At 42.4% G+C, this 17,878-nt stretch overlaps 1 protein-coding gene across 1 annotated transcript in view; it reads right to left on the bottom strand.

Annotated features, from left to right (window-relative positions):
- PDE5A (phosphodiesterase 5A) overlaps positions 1 to 17,878 on the bottom strand; it is a 137,220-nt gene that overhangs the window by 37,323 nt on the left and 82,019 nt on the right. Inside the window, exons 10-13 of the mRNA XM_075613667.1 lie at positions 7,651 to 7,701; positions 2,850 to 2,996; positions 2,332 to 2,457; positions 809 to 903 (exon numbers count right to left, since the gene is read on the bottom strand). Of these exons, the coding sequence (XP_075469782.1) occupies positions 809 to 903; positions 2,332 to 2,457; positions 2,850 to 2,996; positions 7,651 to 7,701 (419 nt within the window). The remainder of the gene's footprint in view (positions 1 to 808; positions 904 to 2,331; positions 2,458 to 2,849; positions 2,997 to 7,650; positions 7,702 to 17,878) is intronic.

Genomic DNA, 17,878 nt, shown 5'->3' with positions numbered 1-17,878 from the left:
TGGGGCTTATTCTAGTAGCTCCGAAGTTGTCATTGCCAAACCACTTGGCTTGGCATGTTCACGAGAAGCGGAATGAAATGTGGGAACAAACCCTCTATTGTAAATTGCTTCTTCTAAACCTCGTCTAAAAAAGTGACAAACCATATGGGTTAACAGCCAAACCGTCCGATTTGTACGTGCTTTAGAAGTGGAATGACAAGAGGTGGTGCTAACTCCATTCCCAGTCTGACTTACGGGTATGGCTGAGAGAGCAAAACCCATATTTCAGGCTCTGGATGAAACTTGTAATACCAATCTCACCCTCCTTTAGGTGGTGTTAAACAATGCTATTTTTTAGAAGCGGTTTGCCAAACAGAGCTACTGTACGAGATTAGAAGCTGTGGGCAAAAAATGTGCGTTTGAGGCTTTTTGACAAACTGATCTGATTGTCAGAGCAAGCGTAAAACCACTTCTAAAAAAGCCACTTATACACAGTTTAGACATGCGATAAGGGCTTACAGAATAGCAAAGTATGTCAATCCACTTCTAAAGGGCAATTTAGACGCGTTTTTTTCACACTTTGGAGCTACAAGAATAGGCCCTTGTGTCTTATAACACAGTTGCTGTCAGATAAGCCAGTAATGCAAATCACCTCTCTCTAATAAATTGATAAAGAAACAAACTGTTCCCCTGGTATCTGTATGAATAAATAACGAATAGTTCACTGCACACTGCATATTAAACTCTGCACAGTAACTAAATAAATAATGTACAATTATTTTTTAGTAGGGAGGTAAAGTACCAGTGTTTGGACAGGACCAGTTCTTACCTCTGTATAAAAGAGTTGTTAACTCCTCTGTGATCCAAGTCATGACTCAGGGTGGCTATCATAAGAGAGAGAATCTCTAGATCCGTCAGTTTATTCTACAAATAAAAACACAGACGCATTTAACACAGCAAGACACCAGACACACACTGCTAGTGTTAAGTCAAATTATGTTTATATCAAATAAAATAATGCAAGTGGTAGATTACTCGCTAGTGGTTAAAGCTGGAAGAATTAGTAAAACAATTGTTAAGGAATAAGATACAAGATATTTTATGAAGAAACATATAAAACGTTGCCAAATCTCGTTTTCGTGTGCTGTAGGTTTGCTGTAGGTCATGATACCTTTTAGGTAGCGTTATGGTTCTTCATAGATTAATGATACTGTACTGAGCTTTGAAGACATCATACTGTGCGAGGTTTCAAAAGATCGGCATACTTTAATGGATGAAGAACCCTATTGTTGATCCCTTAGACTCTACAACAAATGGACGTTTGTCAGCAGGAGCAATACCGCTTCTGGGACATGAAACTACAAGCAAGTCATGTGAATATGTACTTGTTTTGAGATTGTGATGGTCTGACCATCTCTTTTTTACAAACCCCAATACAGTACTTCTATTTGGATGTGATCTTGCAGAGTGCTATACACTGTAGTCAAAGGAGCCTGTAATTGGTAAACTGAAGCAACTGGAGAATACTGTGCTGCTAATAACTAGTAGTAAAAAGTGTTCAAACTCCTATCTTAACCCATTCTGTGCTGGAGGGGTCTGCAAAGCACTGAGGGCCTTAAATAGGGGGATCTCAATATACACATAAAATGCACCTCCTTTTCTGTCATTTGTATACAATTCAGAGGCTGCTGGCATCGGCAAAATGACTGGTCTAAAAACTGACCAAAACACCTTTAGTAAATCACATTGTGAAAACATCCGTAAAATGTCAAACAAAGCTGACATTTCTACCAATTTCTAGTATGTATACACGTCCCCTCCAATACTTCAACCTATATTAGCCATTATGTGAACGTATTTTCTTACACTGCACCATGTTCCTCGCCAAGTTTCTAGATCTCACTACAGAAACAGTGGGATGGGATACGGACGGTGACATAAGTCAAGGCAAAAGTGGTGCAATTCTAGAGCAACGAGGTGGCTCCCAAGGTGTCAAAGAGAATTTGTTAACGTAATACACATATAAGATCAGGTTTGCCTTTGACATTGAAGGCTTTATTGACATATCACCAGCATTACATTTAGTATCCTAGTTCAAAAACATCCCCATAGAATGTACAGTAACTACCCTCTTTCTCGGCTGTACCTGTATGTTAACAGAGCATGACTATAAAGCCAACAGTGCACTATCAAGTTATATTTATACTGTAACCAAATGGAGCAAGTCCTTTTCCATAGACACGAGCTGGTTCCACACACTTCAACTTCATGTAAACATATGGATGGAATCAAAACGATGATTTCTAAAAAAAATCTGTCTGTAGCTTACTTATTTACATCACCTCGGCGTACCTGAATCTTGCCAGTTTTTAATGCTGAAAACATACACTGGGCTGTATTAAAAGCATGCCTCCAATTGTGATATGCAACATTCTTTCGATAGTTCTTCTTCACACTCAGAATCCATCGGCAAAGGATCTTTAAAGACAGACAAGTGGGAAGTTAGGAAATGTATTTTGCACGCAATGCTAAACAATTTAACTTTGGCTATAAAAAGAGAAAACGAAAAGGAGCAATATAAAGTGGATACTATGCTTAAGTATAATTAAATTATGAATACCTAAGCCACTATCATTGCATACTACTCTATGTATGTGACAGAAATTATATGACTGTACCTATAGAAATGATAACTTTTCTGATGATGTGACCAGAACAAACAGGTCCTTTCATAACTCTGTTTCTGTGTGTGTTATGTGTCCAGTCCTCAATATGGTCATTGTTATGCAGGGTTGCCTAGCATACACACAACTTTTGCAATCACAAATCATTTTACATTCTCACAGTTTGGCCTGGTTCAGTATCCATACCTCATATTTCATTTGGAAGGTCTGCACAAGGTTGAGGTCGGTGAACATTCGACTTGTGGCCAATGTGGTTTCCATGTCAGAGAGCTCAAAATCGCTGAAGTAGAAGTCTGTTAGTTTAAGCGATTGTGCAGATGGCAAAATGGCTCCCTTTAGGAGAGAAGAAACATCAATTATCCAGAGCTACATTATCCAGAGCTACACTCACAGGTGAGCTCTCACATTCTTCAGTGCAGAACAGAATTACATGCATTATTCGGGTCTTACATTTTATGGCAATCAATCTCTTGCATACAACGGCTAATAACACACCTGAGATTAATTCAATACAAAGAAAAATAAAAACTGCACTGAATACAGTTACATTGCTCCCAGTAACTAATGCTCATAACCCCATCACATCTCCACAGACTGCTCACAGATATGTAAGACAAAAATGGACACAACATAACTCATGCGTCTAATTGACAAAATAAACGTTTGCAAACTGGACAAACAGTCGTCCACGTTACAGCTACTGGCGAGATGGATATTTGTAAGAGTTTATGGAAAAATTCAGTATTATCCAGTACAAAATGTTACAGAAATGTTCAATATAATGATGTGACTGTTCAGTGTAGGGGTCTAAATTGACCCTTTGAACGGAGTTGTAATTGCGAATTTACAAGGCCACCTTTTAGATCAGTTTTGCATGAAAAAAAACCCTTTAGGGCTGAAGTGCTAAAAAGAAGTGCAAACCTTAATAAGATGTGCGTGGTATGTTATGCTACTTCTCCCATATGACGCATAGTTCCTTGTCTAAAATGACTTGACACATTGCGTCATGTTGCATACCTAATGGTTACAATTTAACAGAATTGTGTGCATTTTTTAAATTTTATGCCCATATTTAGTAAATATAAATATTATCAGTTTAATATATTTGATACTTACAATGCATCTAATCTCAGACGCGCTATTAGAGAGGGCTGGGGTTCCTTACACTGCATCTGATCTCAGATGCACTATTAGAGAAGGTTGGGGTTCTGCAGAATTTCAAAATATAATTATAGGGTTCTTTAACCCCCAAAAAAGGTAAAAAAAACCCCACTGATTATTTATTTCAGAGCTGTGTACTACTTGTTTAAACCTTGTAATATTCTGCCTTGTGAATGAGTAATCAGAAAATCACTGTTCCAGCATCCCTGGCCCAAAAAAACACACAGAAGAAAACAGGTGCTATCACTCTGCTGAAACAAAAACATATTTGGGGAATTTCTTGCTTTCTACAGAGATTTAAATTGTAATGCTGGGGGTGGGGGTGGGGGGGGGGGGGTGAGGGGGGGGGTGTCTCCGCACAGCATTCACTGAAAGTCATGTTGTTCTTGTTATCTTGTAAAAAGGAAACAAATACAAATTTAATTGTAAAAATAACGTCTAGAAATTAAATGGACGTTGGCAATAATAGATACATTTAATGCAAGATCGTCATGAAATAGTTTGAGACCGTCACATCACAATATATAGATAACAAAATGTGAGCGATATAATATCTTTGTCATAACATGACTGATGTAGCCATAATGACATTTTGATGCAGAATGCCGTTGTCTTGTTAAACAGGCTAATGGTCGACCACGAGTCCTATTATTATTGTTTATTTGTATAGCGCCAATATATTCTGCAGCGTAGTACAGTAAGTACAGAGTTATGTGTTTTACAGAAACAGTTACATACAAGTGAGGACAAACATGCACAAACAGATACAAACAGATACAAATCTGCTAGAGAGATGTTACATTCTAGAGGGAATGAGGGACAATGTTGAAATAAGAAGGTAAGGTGGCTGCTCATTGTGGGATGGAGAATACATCAGGATGGAGTATGGTTCAGAGTCCTAGTATAATTCTAAAGTGTGAAAGAAAATAAATGATAGCATTGAGCAGAGGTAGAACTGGGAGGTGCGTGAGGCAAGAGGGGCAGCTGCACTGGGAGCAGTAGTGTAGGGGGGCGCAGGTTGGTTGGGCGCGCTCAGGTGAGCGGTGGAAGGAGCACAATGGCAGTGATAGAGGAGGGCATGCCTGCGACAGAGGAGGGAGAAGGAGGGAGCGTGATGGTGGCGGGTGCAGCAGAGGGGGCGGGGGCCTATCCCAGCGGTCAAACTCAAAAATCGCTGCCAGGACAGATCCCCCCTACTCCACAGGTACGGACTTTGGGGGTGAGAGAGACTTGGTGAGAGGGGAAGTGAGAGACTTCGAGAGGGGACAGGGGGAGTGAGAGACAGGGAGTAAGAGACTTGGGGAGGGGAGAAGGGGAGTGAGAGACTTGGGAAGGTACAGGGGGTATGAGAGACTTGGGGAGGGGAGAGGGGGAGTGAGACTTGGGGAGGGGAGAGTGAGACTTGGGGAGGGGAGAGCGAGAGACTTGGGGAGAGTAGAGGCGGAATGAGAGACTTGGGGAGGGGAGAGGGGGAGTGAGACTTGGGGAGGGGAGAGGGGGAGTGAGACAGTGGGAATGAGAGACTTTGGGAGAGGAGAAGGGGAATGAGAGACTTGTGGAGGGGAGAGGGGGAGTATGACTTGGGGAAGGGAAGTGAGATTTTGGGAGGGGAGAGGGGGAGTAAGACTTGGGGAGCGGATTGGGTGAGTGAGACTTGGGGATGGTAGATGGTGAGTGAGACTTGGGGAGGTGACAGGGGGAGTGAGACTTGGGGAGGGGATAGGGTGTGTGAGACTTGGGGAGGGGAGAGGGGGAGTGAGACTTGGGGAGGGGAGAGTGGGAATTAGAGACTTTGGGAGAGGTGAAGGGGAATGAGAGACTTGTGGAGGGGAGAAGGGGAGTAAGACTTGGGGAGGGGAAGTGAGATTTTGGGAGGGGAGAGGGGGAGTAAGACTTGGGGAGGGGATTGGGTGAGTGAGACTTGGGGATGGTAGATGGGGAGTGAGATTTAGGGAGGGGAGAGGGAGATTGAGACTGGGGAGGGGACAGGGGTAGTGAGACTTGGGGAGGAGGAATGAGAGACTTGGGGAGAGGAGAGGGGGAGTGAGACTTGGGGAGGGGGAGTGAGACTTGGGGAGGGGAGAGGGGGAGTGAGACTTGGGGAGGGGATAGGGTGAGTGAGACTTTGGGAGGGGAGAGGGGGCTGAGACTTGGGGAGGGGACAGGGGGAGTGAGACTTAGGGAGGGGATAGGGTGAGTGAGACTTGGGGAGGGGAGAGGGTGAGTTAGATTTGGGGATGGGACAGGGGGAGTGAGACTTGGGAAGGGGAGAGGGGGATTGAGGCTTGAGGAGGGGAGAGGGTGAGACTTGAGTAGGGGAGAGGGTGAGACTTGGGGAGGGGAGAGAGTGTAAGACTTGGGGAGGGTAGAGGGGGAGTGAGATGGGGAGGGGAGAGGGGGAGTAAGACTTGGGGAGGGGAGAGGGGGAGTAAGACTTGGTGGAGGGAAGAGGGGGAGTGCGAGACTTGTGGGGGAGTGAGAGAGACTTGAGGGGAGAGTGGGAGAGAATGGGGGGTTGGGAATAGGTGGAAAGAGATAAAAGGGGGAGGGAGGGGGGAGTTTGTGTGTGGGCTGGGAGAGAGAAAGGGGGGAGTGAGTCGTAGAACTCCAAAAGTAAAAAATTACAAGACTGTTTTGCCTTGGTTCTATAAAACAAAATGGGGGTGGGCGCAATTGATGGGACATGCTCCAGGCTCAAAAATACCTAGTTACTCCTCTGGCATTGAGTAAGGTCTGAAACAGGACTGAAACATTGGATCGTATTGTCATAAAGTAACAAGTTTTAAAGGAGCAATATATTAGGAACCTGAGTGGTCTCTCAGAAAAATCCCACCCGACCTCAACCTCAGGAACTATTGGCTGAGGCTTCCATGTAATAGAAAGAATGACTTCAATAATGGATTTCTCCAGTTCCAGTTAGGTTGTTGATAACTGACCGCCCTAGTGCACTGGAAAGCATTGGTGACAATAGAAATCTACAGGCCCTTCTCCTCCTTATGGAACTGCTGTGACTCCTCTCAAATAATTAAATAGGCAAATCCCTATGGTCAGCGGCAGATTTAAAAATCCGCCACCCCTATTGATATAGCAGTGGCGGCTGCCTCCTTACCTGATACCCCCTCCTACGTCTGAACCGCAGCGTCCAATGGCGCAGCAGACGTCATCAATGTGACATCGCACGGCGTCACTTTGCCATGGTAACGCAAGGTCATGATGTCATTTGCCGCAGTGACATCGCGTTGCCATGGCAAGGAGACACCGTGACATCCCGTTGGTGACGTTCGCAGCGTCATTTGACGCTATGGTTCAGAAGGAGAAGCAGGGTCGCAGGTAAAGAGGTGGCCGCAGCAGTTAAATGACTTCCCATCAGACCCGATAGGCCCGAGAGCACGGCAAAAGTATATGGGGTGGACATTTTTACCGCCCCTAAATTTTGCCGCCTTAGGCTTGGGCCTTATGGGAAATCCGCCACTACCTACGGTATATCCTCATGATTAAAAATATCTGTCCAAATACTGTACATTTGTGTGTATGCAGCTTAACCCCCTTATAACGCTGTGCTTGCGGTCCAAAGAATCGCATCGCGTTATAAGCGGATCGCGTTAGAATTAAAGTACAATTGTATGCATTGTACAATAAAGTATTTAAGATACCAATAATCGGGGTTGAGCTGTATTTGTATATTCAAACTCCGTGCCAGTCAGTGTTGTTACTCACTGAGCCTCTCCTTCTCTCGAACCTGTAATGAAACAACAATGCATAACAAAAATCTACGTTTGCTAGAAGTATTTTGTAAAAGAAAGAAAATTGTTTTTACCGCTGTTACCTGCAGCTCCATTGTTTCTTCTTCAGCAGCAGATGCATGATATGAAAGGATCTACACCAAAAAGAAATTACTTGTTATCACCAAGTATGACACGCATGCTCTCTTCTGTAACAAGAGTGGATTTCTGGCATAACACAAGCATTGCATTGTTTACATTGCATATAAAAGCAATTTGTGGAATGGATTAGTGGTAACGTGCCTTTGACCTTGGGCAAGTCACGTTATTCCCCTGTACCTCAAGTACGAAAATGATATTGTAAGTTCTTTGTTCGCATCTGAAACAACTCAATGGACGTTATTCATGAAATCCGGACACTGCAATAGCAGTTTCTGTGCTTTGGTGCCTTGATCGCCACTATCGCCATTGAATGAATAACCCTTTATATGCAGTACGGCATAAACTGTAAAGCTACAGTATGTAACATTAAAAATTATTCATTCTTAAAAATCACATGCAATGAGGAAGAGCTGTGCGTCTGTCTAAAAAGTTATGCTAATGCATGAGATCCATACAGTGTACCAACTCCATACACTGACCTCGTCATAAAACTGCGATATGAAAAATTAGAGCACTCATGCTGTGCAATGCATTAGAGGTATTATTGCATAAAGACATGTATCATTTTGAGGGGCAAATCAACATGTTACCGGAAACAATTATGCCTTTTTGAGATATGAAAGTGTTAAAATGACCACTCACAATATGAAATATTAACTATAGAAAAGGATGTACACGTACGTGGGAGTCATCAAACAGGGAGGACTGGCAATAGGTAATTTCTTCACGTAAATATTGCAAGTTATTATCAGCTGCTTGAGGGTGGCGTTAGTGGTGCGTTGCAGCCCATATATACCCCAAAAATGGGTGTTACTCTTTCTAATGCTGACTAAAATGGATGGGTTTGAGTAGATGCTGGTGGAGTAGGTGCAGATAAGAGAGAGACAGATTTGGGCAGACAGGGAGAATGGGAGAGAGGCTGAGGAAGAGACAGCTAAGGCCCAGGGTGTTTAGGGAGAGGAGCATCCTGGCAGGTCTCACTGAGGAGGAAATCTCAGAGATACCGTTTGAGCAGCGCAGCTACAGTACCATGGCTAGTTATGATGAGCTGATGCGAGACTAAGATCCCCTCACTGACTGGACTCATGCTGTGCCTGCTTTTGTCAAGACACTCGGCTTATTACATTTTTTTGCCGCTGGCTCTTTTCAGTCAGTATTGGCTGTTGTAGGTGGATTTGCACAAACTACATTCTCCTGCTGCTTATGTCAAGTACTTCAAGCCATGAAAAGGCAAGCCAGGAGATACATATCGTTTCCAAGTCAGAGGAGAGAGCGGCATGATCTATAATTAGCCTTTTATCACCTAACAGGGCAACCAAATGCATTGCAGGCCCCTCTGGCAGTGCAAGGTGAAATAAGCAATCAAATAATGTAACGGTCCTGCTTCTTTTTTAGCTTATTATTCGACCCCGTCTATGGCTACTGGGCTTGACTTCTCACTCCAGTGACAAATGCATTAACTCCAGCACAGCAAAATTATAATGAGTAAAATAAACACACAGATACCCAGTAAACTCATAGGAAGGAGGAAAATAAAGGCACACGCTGTGTGATTGAGCAGATATTTGAAGTGTTAAAAAATCATTTCAGGTGTCTGGATAAGGTGAAGGTGGTATGCTACAGTATTCCTCTGGAGAAATCTGCAGATATTGGAGTGACTTGCTGCATTCTCCATAATAAAGCAAACACTTATAGCATTCCAGGGGACATAGGCTTGTTGGTGGTTCCATCTGTGGTGTAGTCACACCGAGCACCTCGCTAACAGAGGCCTCACGCTCTGCCCCACAACAGTTAAACCGTGTAACTGGCTCATATCTTCTATACCTTATCTTCCTGCTCCTCATCTCTACAACGTCACCATGTCACGTTGCAATGATGTGACATCACATGACACTGTGGTGTCCCTTTGCTATGACAACGTGACGTGATGCCATGACATTGCTGAGATGAGGAGCAGGAGGACATGCCAGAGACGGTAAGAGACCCTGCACTCTCACCGGCACCGAGCCACGATAAATTTCAAAGCCGGCTTTGGGTTTAGATCTGTAGCATGACCCTACATGTGTTAATTAATTACTCGCCTCCACTGTCAGACCCATGATCATGCAACTGACAAAACTAAATCCAGGGACTTGACCCCAACCCGTGCATACCAACAATGCAAGCTATCTATGAATCGAACCCATACCCCGACCATAATATTACTACCCCTGCCCACCACAAAGACATTAATTCTATGTCCATCACATGAAATGTTCCATATATAACCCCACCATTGTTTTACAACTAATGTACAGCGCCCTACATACGAGTGCTATATAAATATTGTAATAAATAAATGTGCGCCTACTCTGGTTCCTCATTTGTGTAGATCGTGTCAGAGTGCAGAACGTGATCTCCCCTAGCAAAATGAGCATTTTTCCTATGACGTAGTTACTGGACCCCATGACATAGCAGCTACGTCTCGGTGCACTCAAAGGGTTAAACATTGCCTTTCTCTTAGTGTAGCTTGAAAGACTGAGTGATACATGGCAGTTAGCTCACTAATTACACATTTACCTTGCAGGGGTGTGACCTGCACTGTGCAGCAGGGTGCAGCAGCGTACATGCAGTGAGACAAATAGTACTTGCTGCAATTATTTTAAGAGATATGCACAGCCTCTTGACTCAATTTTCTAAATACATTGCTGGAGCCTCCTCTTATTGACATGAGTAAGTTCTATGCTTACTGTGGTTATTTTGCTTGTCAAGTCATGACAAATATTTTTAGATTATACTGTTATGTTATATCTGTACCATACTGTTAATACACAAGTCCAGAAAATGGGTGAGATTAGCTATTAATAATGCTATCATTCGCCTATGATTCCTGTTATCAATTAATATGAATAATAGCCTCATACTGTGTAGTTAATCAATGTTTCTGGATGTGCTAAACCTTTGCACCCTCTATGGATCTTGCCCTTTAATTAGTGTGTTTGTCCCATGTTTATTTACTTGTATAGTAATACATGCACATAATTAATAAGTTTAACATACCTCCTCCATATAAATAGGAAAAATCTATCAGGTATTATATGTACATAGTCATTATTGAGCATTAAAAGATTTTCACAGACTTTGTTCCAAAAACACAAATATGCAATCATTTTTTATATTATCCATACTGTATCTATGTATGTATCTTGCTGTAGCAGCATAAACCCCGGAAGTAAGAAAGACTTCTGGTTCGGACTGCTGAGGTGCACTCCTCCCCTGTAGTCCTGCTCTGCCTCCGTGTAACTCCTAATTCCTCTGCCGTCTGCTTCCCTCTGGTAATTTGTTCCAGTCGCCATCATCTCCCCCCACCTGCCTCGACCACCACCCTGCATGTGAACCCCTGATATCGACTACATTTTTTGTCCTGCTCCTACAGTGAGGTTGTGCAAAATATTGCACGAGAATATCTGGGAACTTTTTTGAAGGTATGTAATGCATGTCTAATATTAGTATATAGAGAGATAGAGACAATTTTGACAGACAAATGTACTATCTGGCCCTCTTCTATGTCACGTCCCAGGCTGCTTCTAGTACCTCCCATAGTGTGAAGCCCTCTGCGAGGTGGTGAGGACTAGCTGCTTGTGAAGGGCCTGGTGTACTTGTTTCTATAAGAGTAGCATGCAATGAGGTTGTAGCAGATGTGCTTCATTGTGGTTTAAACACTTCTATGGCCTGCTACATGAGAGCATAACAATTCTGAGTTTGATTTTGGCTACCCCAGGGGTCGGCAACCTGCAGGAAGTGGGCACTTCCTCCAATGTCATGGCCTCCAATGACCTCCCCTGCTTGTTAGCGCTCTGCGCCAATGCACCGGAAGTTGTTCAGTCGATGACTCGGGACCCGGGCCTCTCATCCTCTTCTGGCAGCGTGCGTCAGCCTCAGTATGCCTGCACCTCATCTGCGAGGTGGTAGACCCTCAGGGTCTATACTGCCAGGGTGTAATTCCTTAGACCACAACACTGAGAATTACTGCTGGAAGTGCTGCAAGTATGCGTATGGGGGATAATTCTGTGAGGGATAATTCTGTGGGAGTGGGGAAGAGAGATCATTTTGTGTGGCATAATTCTGTGGGAATAATTTTTGGGGATAATTATGTGGGGAGTGGGTATGGGGATCATTTTGTGTGAGATAATTCTGTGGGTGGTGGGGGATATAATTGAGTGGGGGGATACATGACTCTGGGTCATAATTGAGTGGGGGATAATTCAGTGTGGGGCATAATTGAGCATTGGGGAAGGGAGAAATTGTGTGGTTAGGAGGGGATTGGGTGGGGGAGAGAGTACAAGGGATGGGGTGAGAGGTGGTGTAAGAGAAGAAGGTGGGGCAGTTAGAGCAAACAAATACACAGGACCATGCGTATTTAAATTATTTTGCATTTTTTGTCCAAGGGTGGAAAAACGACAACTAAAAAGAGAAAGATAGAAGATGAACATCGAGAATTTCAAAATGAGTGGACTGAGTCTTATGCATTTATATCGAATCCAGCTGTACTCTCGCTGTGTCTCATTTGCAACGAGAAACTGTCCAACAATAAGAAATCCAACCTAGACATTTTGAAAAAAATAAACAAAAAACATGGCACATTTACCGGAAAGTATCCAGCGGACGATAAAGAAAAAAGGCAGTAGAGGAGCTACTGTACAACGCAAAGCAAACAAAGTGTACACTTATTCAATGGGTAAAATCATCTAGTAATACAACTACTGCTAGTCTTGTGGCAGCTCAAGAGATTCTTAAATGAGGAAAGCCCTTCACAGACGGAAAATGCATGAAAGAAATTTTCATTAAAACATCGGAGCACCTCTTCAGCGATTTTAAAAACGAAATAGTAATTATTTTTTTAGTAATTTCACTATCTGCCAAGACTGTAAGAGGCAGAACTGTAAAGATGACCACAGATGTAACCAGCCGGCAGGGTAATGACATTAATTCAGCAGCTGGATTTTCTATTGCCTGCGATGAGTCATGTGATGTAGACGACATTGCCCAGGTTGCCCTCCCTGGCTGATACGGTATCTCTCACGGACTTCAAGAAGAATTAATCGCATTATTGCTACTCAGAAAACAAACGCGGGGGAAGACATTGCATCTGCTGTTACTGAATGCTTGAAACAAAAAGAAATTGACATCAACAGATTAATTTCTATTGTTACAGATGGGGCACCGAACATGAAGGGAGCACACAAGTGTTTAGTATCTTTACTTAAAAAAAGTATGGAGCATGATGTAATTTTATTTCACTGCATAATCCATCAAGAGACACTCTGTGCACAAAGCTTTCCAGAGGAGATATCAAAAGTAATGGATTTAGACGTGAAGATTCTTGACAAAATAATGGCAAGCGTCTCAAACATCATCAGTTCTGCGAACCTTCAAAAAGTTAACAGCCAATATTCCGATCTTCTCTTGCATAACAAGGTACGATGGCTGTTCAGAGGTAAAGTGCTGATGCGGTTTGTCATGTCTCAAGGAAGTGAAGGTATTCCTGCAAGAGAAAGGCTTGAATATACAAAGCTAACGGATCTTTACTGGTTACAGAAATTCTATTTCATGGTGGATATAACTTCTCACTTACATGTGCTAAATCGGAAGCTACAGGGAAATAATGCAATTTTGCTTTTGGAAAAGTGCTTTTGTTTGAACGAAAGCTGTCTTTGTTTGTGAGAGACATAGAGAATGGCACATCGGTGCATTTCCTAAACTTGAAGCAATATCAACAAACAAATGACTGTGACATTGATCTTAAGTTCCTTGCGGAAACAGTTGTTAAAATGCAAGCTGCGTTTGCTGGGCGATTTCAAGAGTTCAGAGAGAAAAAGGCAACATTGTCATTTCTGTTGAAACCCCTTGATGCAGACACTTCCAAATTGAATTTTTCAGCGTTTCATAGAGTTGATCGAGCACAATTTGTACTTGCAGGCCAAGGATTTGTAGAATTCAAAATTTAAATGCCTTGTCACTGAACTTGAGGATCTGAAAAGGCAGAAGTCTACCTTGGCACTACATCACAAGTGGTCTGAAAATGCAGATCTTAAAAAACAAGACCAGATTGTATTTGACATTTGGAATTGTCTACCGGACACCTAGTCAACTGAAGACATATGCATTTGGGCTCCTCTCAATCTTCGGATCGACATACTTTTGTGAAAAAGTGTTTTCTAACATGAATTTCATAAAAATCAAATTGAGAAGCGCTGTGAGAATTGAGTCCGGCCTTAAACTGAAAATCACTGCGTATACACCAAACATTGAGCAACTCTCTAAAGAAGTCCAACCGCAGAAATCGCATTAAAAGTGATTGAAGTATGTTTGTCATAGGCATACAGTATATGAACATTAACATTTTAGTATGTACAATATATGTATGTATCATATGTGTGGAGGTGTGTTCATATTCATGCATGTGCTGCAGCTCTCAAAATAAAAAAAATAAAAGGTCTCTTCTTCCGTGAAAGCTGGCAGACCCCTGGGTTACCCTGTTGAACATTGCTGGCAATCTTAGAATTCACAGCATTTTGTTGCCTTAACAGCGTGTTCAACTTTTTATTAGATTGCATTTGCTTTTTAATCAATTCAACTTTTTTTTTCTTTATCAACAGAATTGTTTTGCTGATATCATTGTGTCTTCAATTGTTGACCCAGATAGCACGTCTTCATGAATAGTGCTCAGTTTTCTCCTCATGGCTTGGCAGTGCTGAATTCGAGCACAATAGAATCACCTACTGTCTTCTGTAAAGTGGCTTGGTTATGTTGTGGCTCTTTGCCCTGGCTGAGGCCTTTTTCCTGGCGCTGGCTGATGCTTTACTGATGCCTACCACGGGCCTAAGTGATAGCTCCACCCGGGTGTTTGTGACGGCCCTACCTCAGGCCTTTGTGACGGCCCTTCCTAAGGCCTTTGTGATGGCTCTTCCTCAAGTCTTCGTAATGACTCTTCCTCAGGCCTTCATTATGGCCTTCATCAGGTTTTTGTGATTGCTCTTCCTTAGGCCTGCTTATTTTCTGTGGCATAGGCTGTACTTAAACGGCCACTTCAATTAAAGCAATGTACCTATTTGTGACTTCTGTGAAGGTAAAGGCTGAAAGTTTCATCACCAGGCGACTGTCTTTGTTGTCCGTCAATGATTTCTTCTTCATCAGGACCCTGTTGCTGGAATGTACAGTCTGGCAATGTTGACATCAGGATGGACCTACAGAATAAAAAATCTAATACATTTGAAGATTTGACCAATATATCTTTTTATACATTTTACAAAGAACACATTATTTTGATGTCTCAGTTCTTATGTAATATGTAAGGTTCAATTATATTATAATAATGATATATTTTAAAGTAATATGTTATTGTATATAGACAACTGTGTTCTGTTATCCCTCAAATTGTTCCTAGAACAATTATGCACTAAAATGTACTAAATACCAACTTTGTTTATTTAAGATTGCTGAAAAATGTACATTATAATGCTATTTCAAACACACGCTGTATAAAGGTGTTTGTGACTGTACTTACTAGTTTCTTCTTCGTCCTGTCCACAATGACCTGTGTCTGTGTATCAATGTACAGTATGCCCTCGATAAGTTTGTCATGAATTTCCTTTTTAAGCATCTCCTCACAAGGACTGTAGTACAGATGTAGGGTTGGTTCTCCACCTGTTCCTCCATTTTCTCTTTCCTCTCTGTATATGAAAAGTGCTTCTTACAGCGCTGGACAGCCTTTGTAAACACCATTATACTGTTGACTGAGTGAGCAATATTGTGCCAGTTCTTTATAGACATTGAGGTATTGTGGATGAGGCACCCCATGATCTGGTCAAATACCTCAATTATTTTCTCAACAAGAACTAAGTTCTCCTCATCAGAGAATTTCACATTTCTCATTGTCTCTGCTGAGCTTCACCACTGGCTTGTGGTGTTTCCCTATGGTGTTGTTGCTGAGCCCTGTCTCCCTGGCCACTCCTCCAAGTCCCATCTGCCCTTGTCTCCTTCCCCTCTTCTGCTCCAGTCCCCCTTACCTGCCCTAATTCTCTCCTCACCTGTCTCCCAACCCTTCTAAGCTCCGTTCCCCAATCCTTCTCTCAACATTCCCACCACACCTCCTTTCACTGCTACTCCTACCATGCCTTGTCTCAGCACGCCTTCTTTCACCTCCACTCCTCCTATCACCACCCATCATGCCTCCTCCCAACATGCCTCCTCCCAACACATCCTCTCACCACTCCCAATACATCTCCCCTCACAAAACATTCTCTCACCACCACTCTTACTGCGGTCTAGGGCATTTGGTCATGGCTGTTTCACAGTGACTCACCCTGCTGCCGGGACCTGTTCGCAGCCGCTGCTAAGGTAAATGCCTAAGCTTATCCCTTACCCTAAAATACCATACCCTAAGCCCTTAGCCTAAAACCTCCTACCCTAACCACTAAAATCCCTAAAGTTAACCCCCTACCCTAACCACTAAAACCCCACACTCACATTTGTCTCTGATTGCATTCTAGGTCACAAAGAAAAGATAAGAAAAAAAGATATATGTATATATCTAAAAAAAAATGCAACATTATCCATACAGATAATCCATTACTATAGTGCACAAACAGGGAAGACTAGTATCTCTACAGTGACTGCAACTATCACCCAATTAAAACCAGAAAACCGTGACACACACTCAGATCTCCAAGCAAGTAACAAATAATGATTTACAAATGGGATAAAGTGTTTGCAGCTAAAAGCCTCCATATTCATATTTCTTATGAAAAAAGCTTAATTTAAGGTTCTGGTGGGAAAAATGAAATACATCATTTAATTCATACACATACTAAAAGATCTGAAGCCACAGATACAGTATACTAATAGGACCACTGACCTTCAAAATGTGCACATTCCTAACGTAATATGTACACGGCATATTTCTCACACATATCAGAACTCTGTATAGCCATCTCATTAAACTTGTGATTCATGTCCTTATTGTTTAGTCGTTGGACATTCTAGTGTCTTTAAATTAGGGTGACCAGATGTCCCAATTTAGCCAGGACCGTCCCAGTTTTTCCCCATTTGTCCCGGGTCCTGACTTTTCTGGCCACTGTCCCATTTTTTCTCTACACTGGCCGCACATGCGCGATCTGCGCCTGTCGAACACATATGCGCAATTAGCGCTTGCCCTCCAATCGCGCATGAGCGCACAGCAAAAGGTGATAGTGCGACCGGCAAGCACTCATCGCGCATAAGCAGTTGTCGCTCGCGAGTTTGCATGCACATTTAGTGCTCGTGACAGCGCATACGCGACATTTGACTAACTTTTTGCCGAGACAAATATGTTCAGCCTACTTATAATGAATATATTGAAACGGTTAATAAAACAATTAAATACTGCCACCAGTATAAAACATTTGCTAATGTAGTGTAGTTGCTCTTCTACAAGAAAAAGGAGAAATTATAATCCCAATAACAGTGCACTCATGATATACCATTTATTGACATAATCAAGTCACTTATATAAAGTTATAAACAATACATAGTGATACTAAAACACATAAGGAATGTGTCCCATGTCAAGGTGACTGGTCTTAAAAACAGTTATAGAAATAACTTATGGTTAACCGCTCACCAGTTAGTTATAGTAGAGGCAGCCGGTGCAAAGGAATAGTACTGACAGAACAAACATACAAGAAGACACAAGTGGTCTCCCAAAGATCCCTTTTAAACTGCACAGCAAGGCTGCTATACGGAATAGGGGTATAATACTCCCTGACAAATTGTCTGATAAGCTGTATGGGGTACAGAAAGTAACCGCTCCCAATACTGTGGGCGGACAGATACCAATAAAAGCCTGATGTAGGCAAAACAATAACATTTTATTAATTACAAAAGACAGCGGCGCATACTCAAATACCATAAAAACAATTAAAACGCAAGGTAATGGGTAACACCAGAAGGGAGTGGAATAACTAGTCCAATGGTGGATGAATCTAATTAACCCTAATGGTGGTGACTTAGATCAAGGTGTGGGGTAGGGTAGGAGGTATCTACAAATGACAGGGGGGACAAATAAATGTATATAGCATATATATATATATCTAAATAGGCTCTGGAACATCTACATGTGTGCTATAAAGATATATGTCCCCCTAAATGGAG

Source organism: Ascaphus truei, chromosome 1, assembly GCF_040206685.1.
Source record: "Ascaphus truei isolate aAscTru1 chromosome 1, aAscTru1.hap1, whole genome shotgun sequence".
NCBI classification, from domain to species: Eukaryota; Metazoa; Chordata; class Amphibia; order Anura; family Ascaphidae; genus Ascaphus; species Ascaphus truei.
This window is presented reverse-complemented; position numbering and strand designations above follow the sequence as displayed.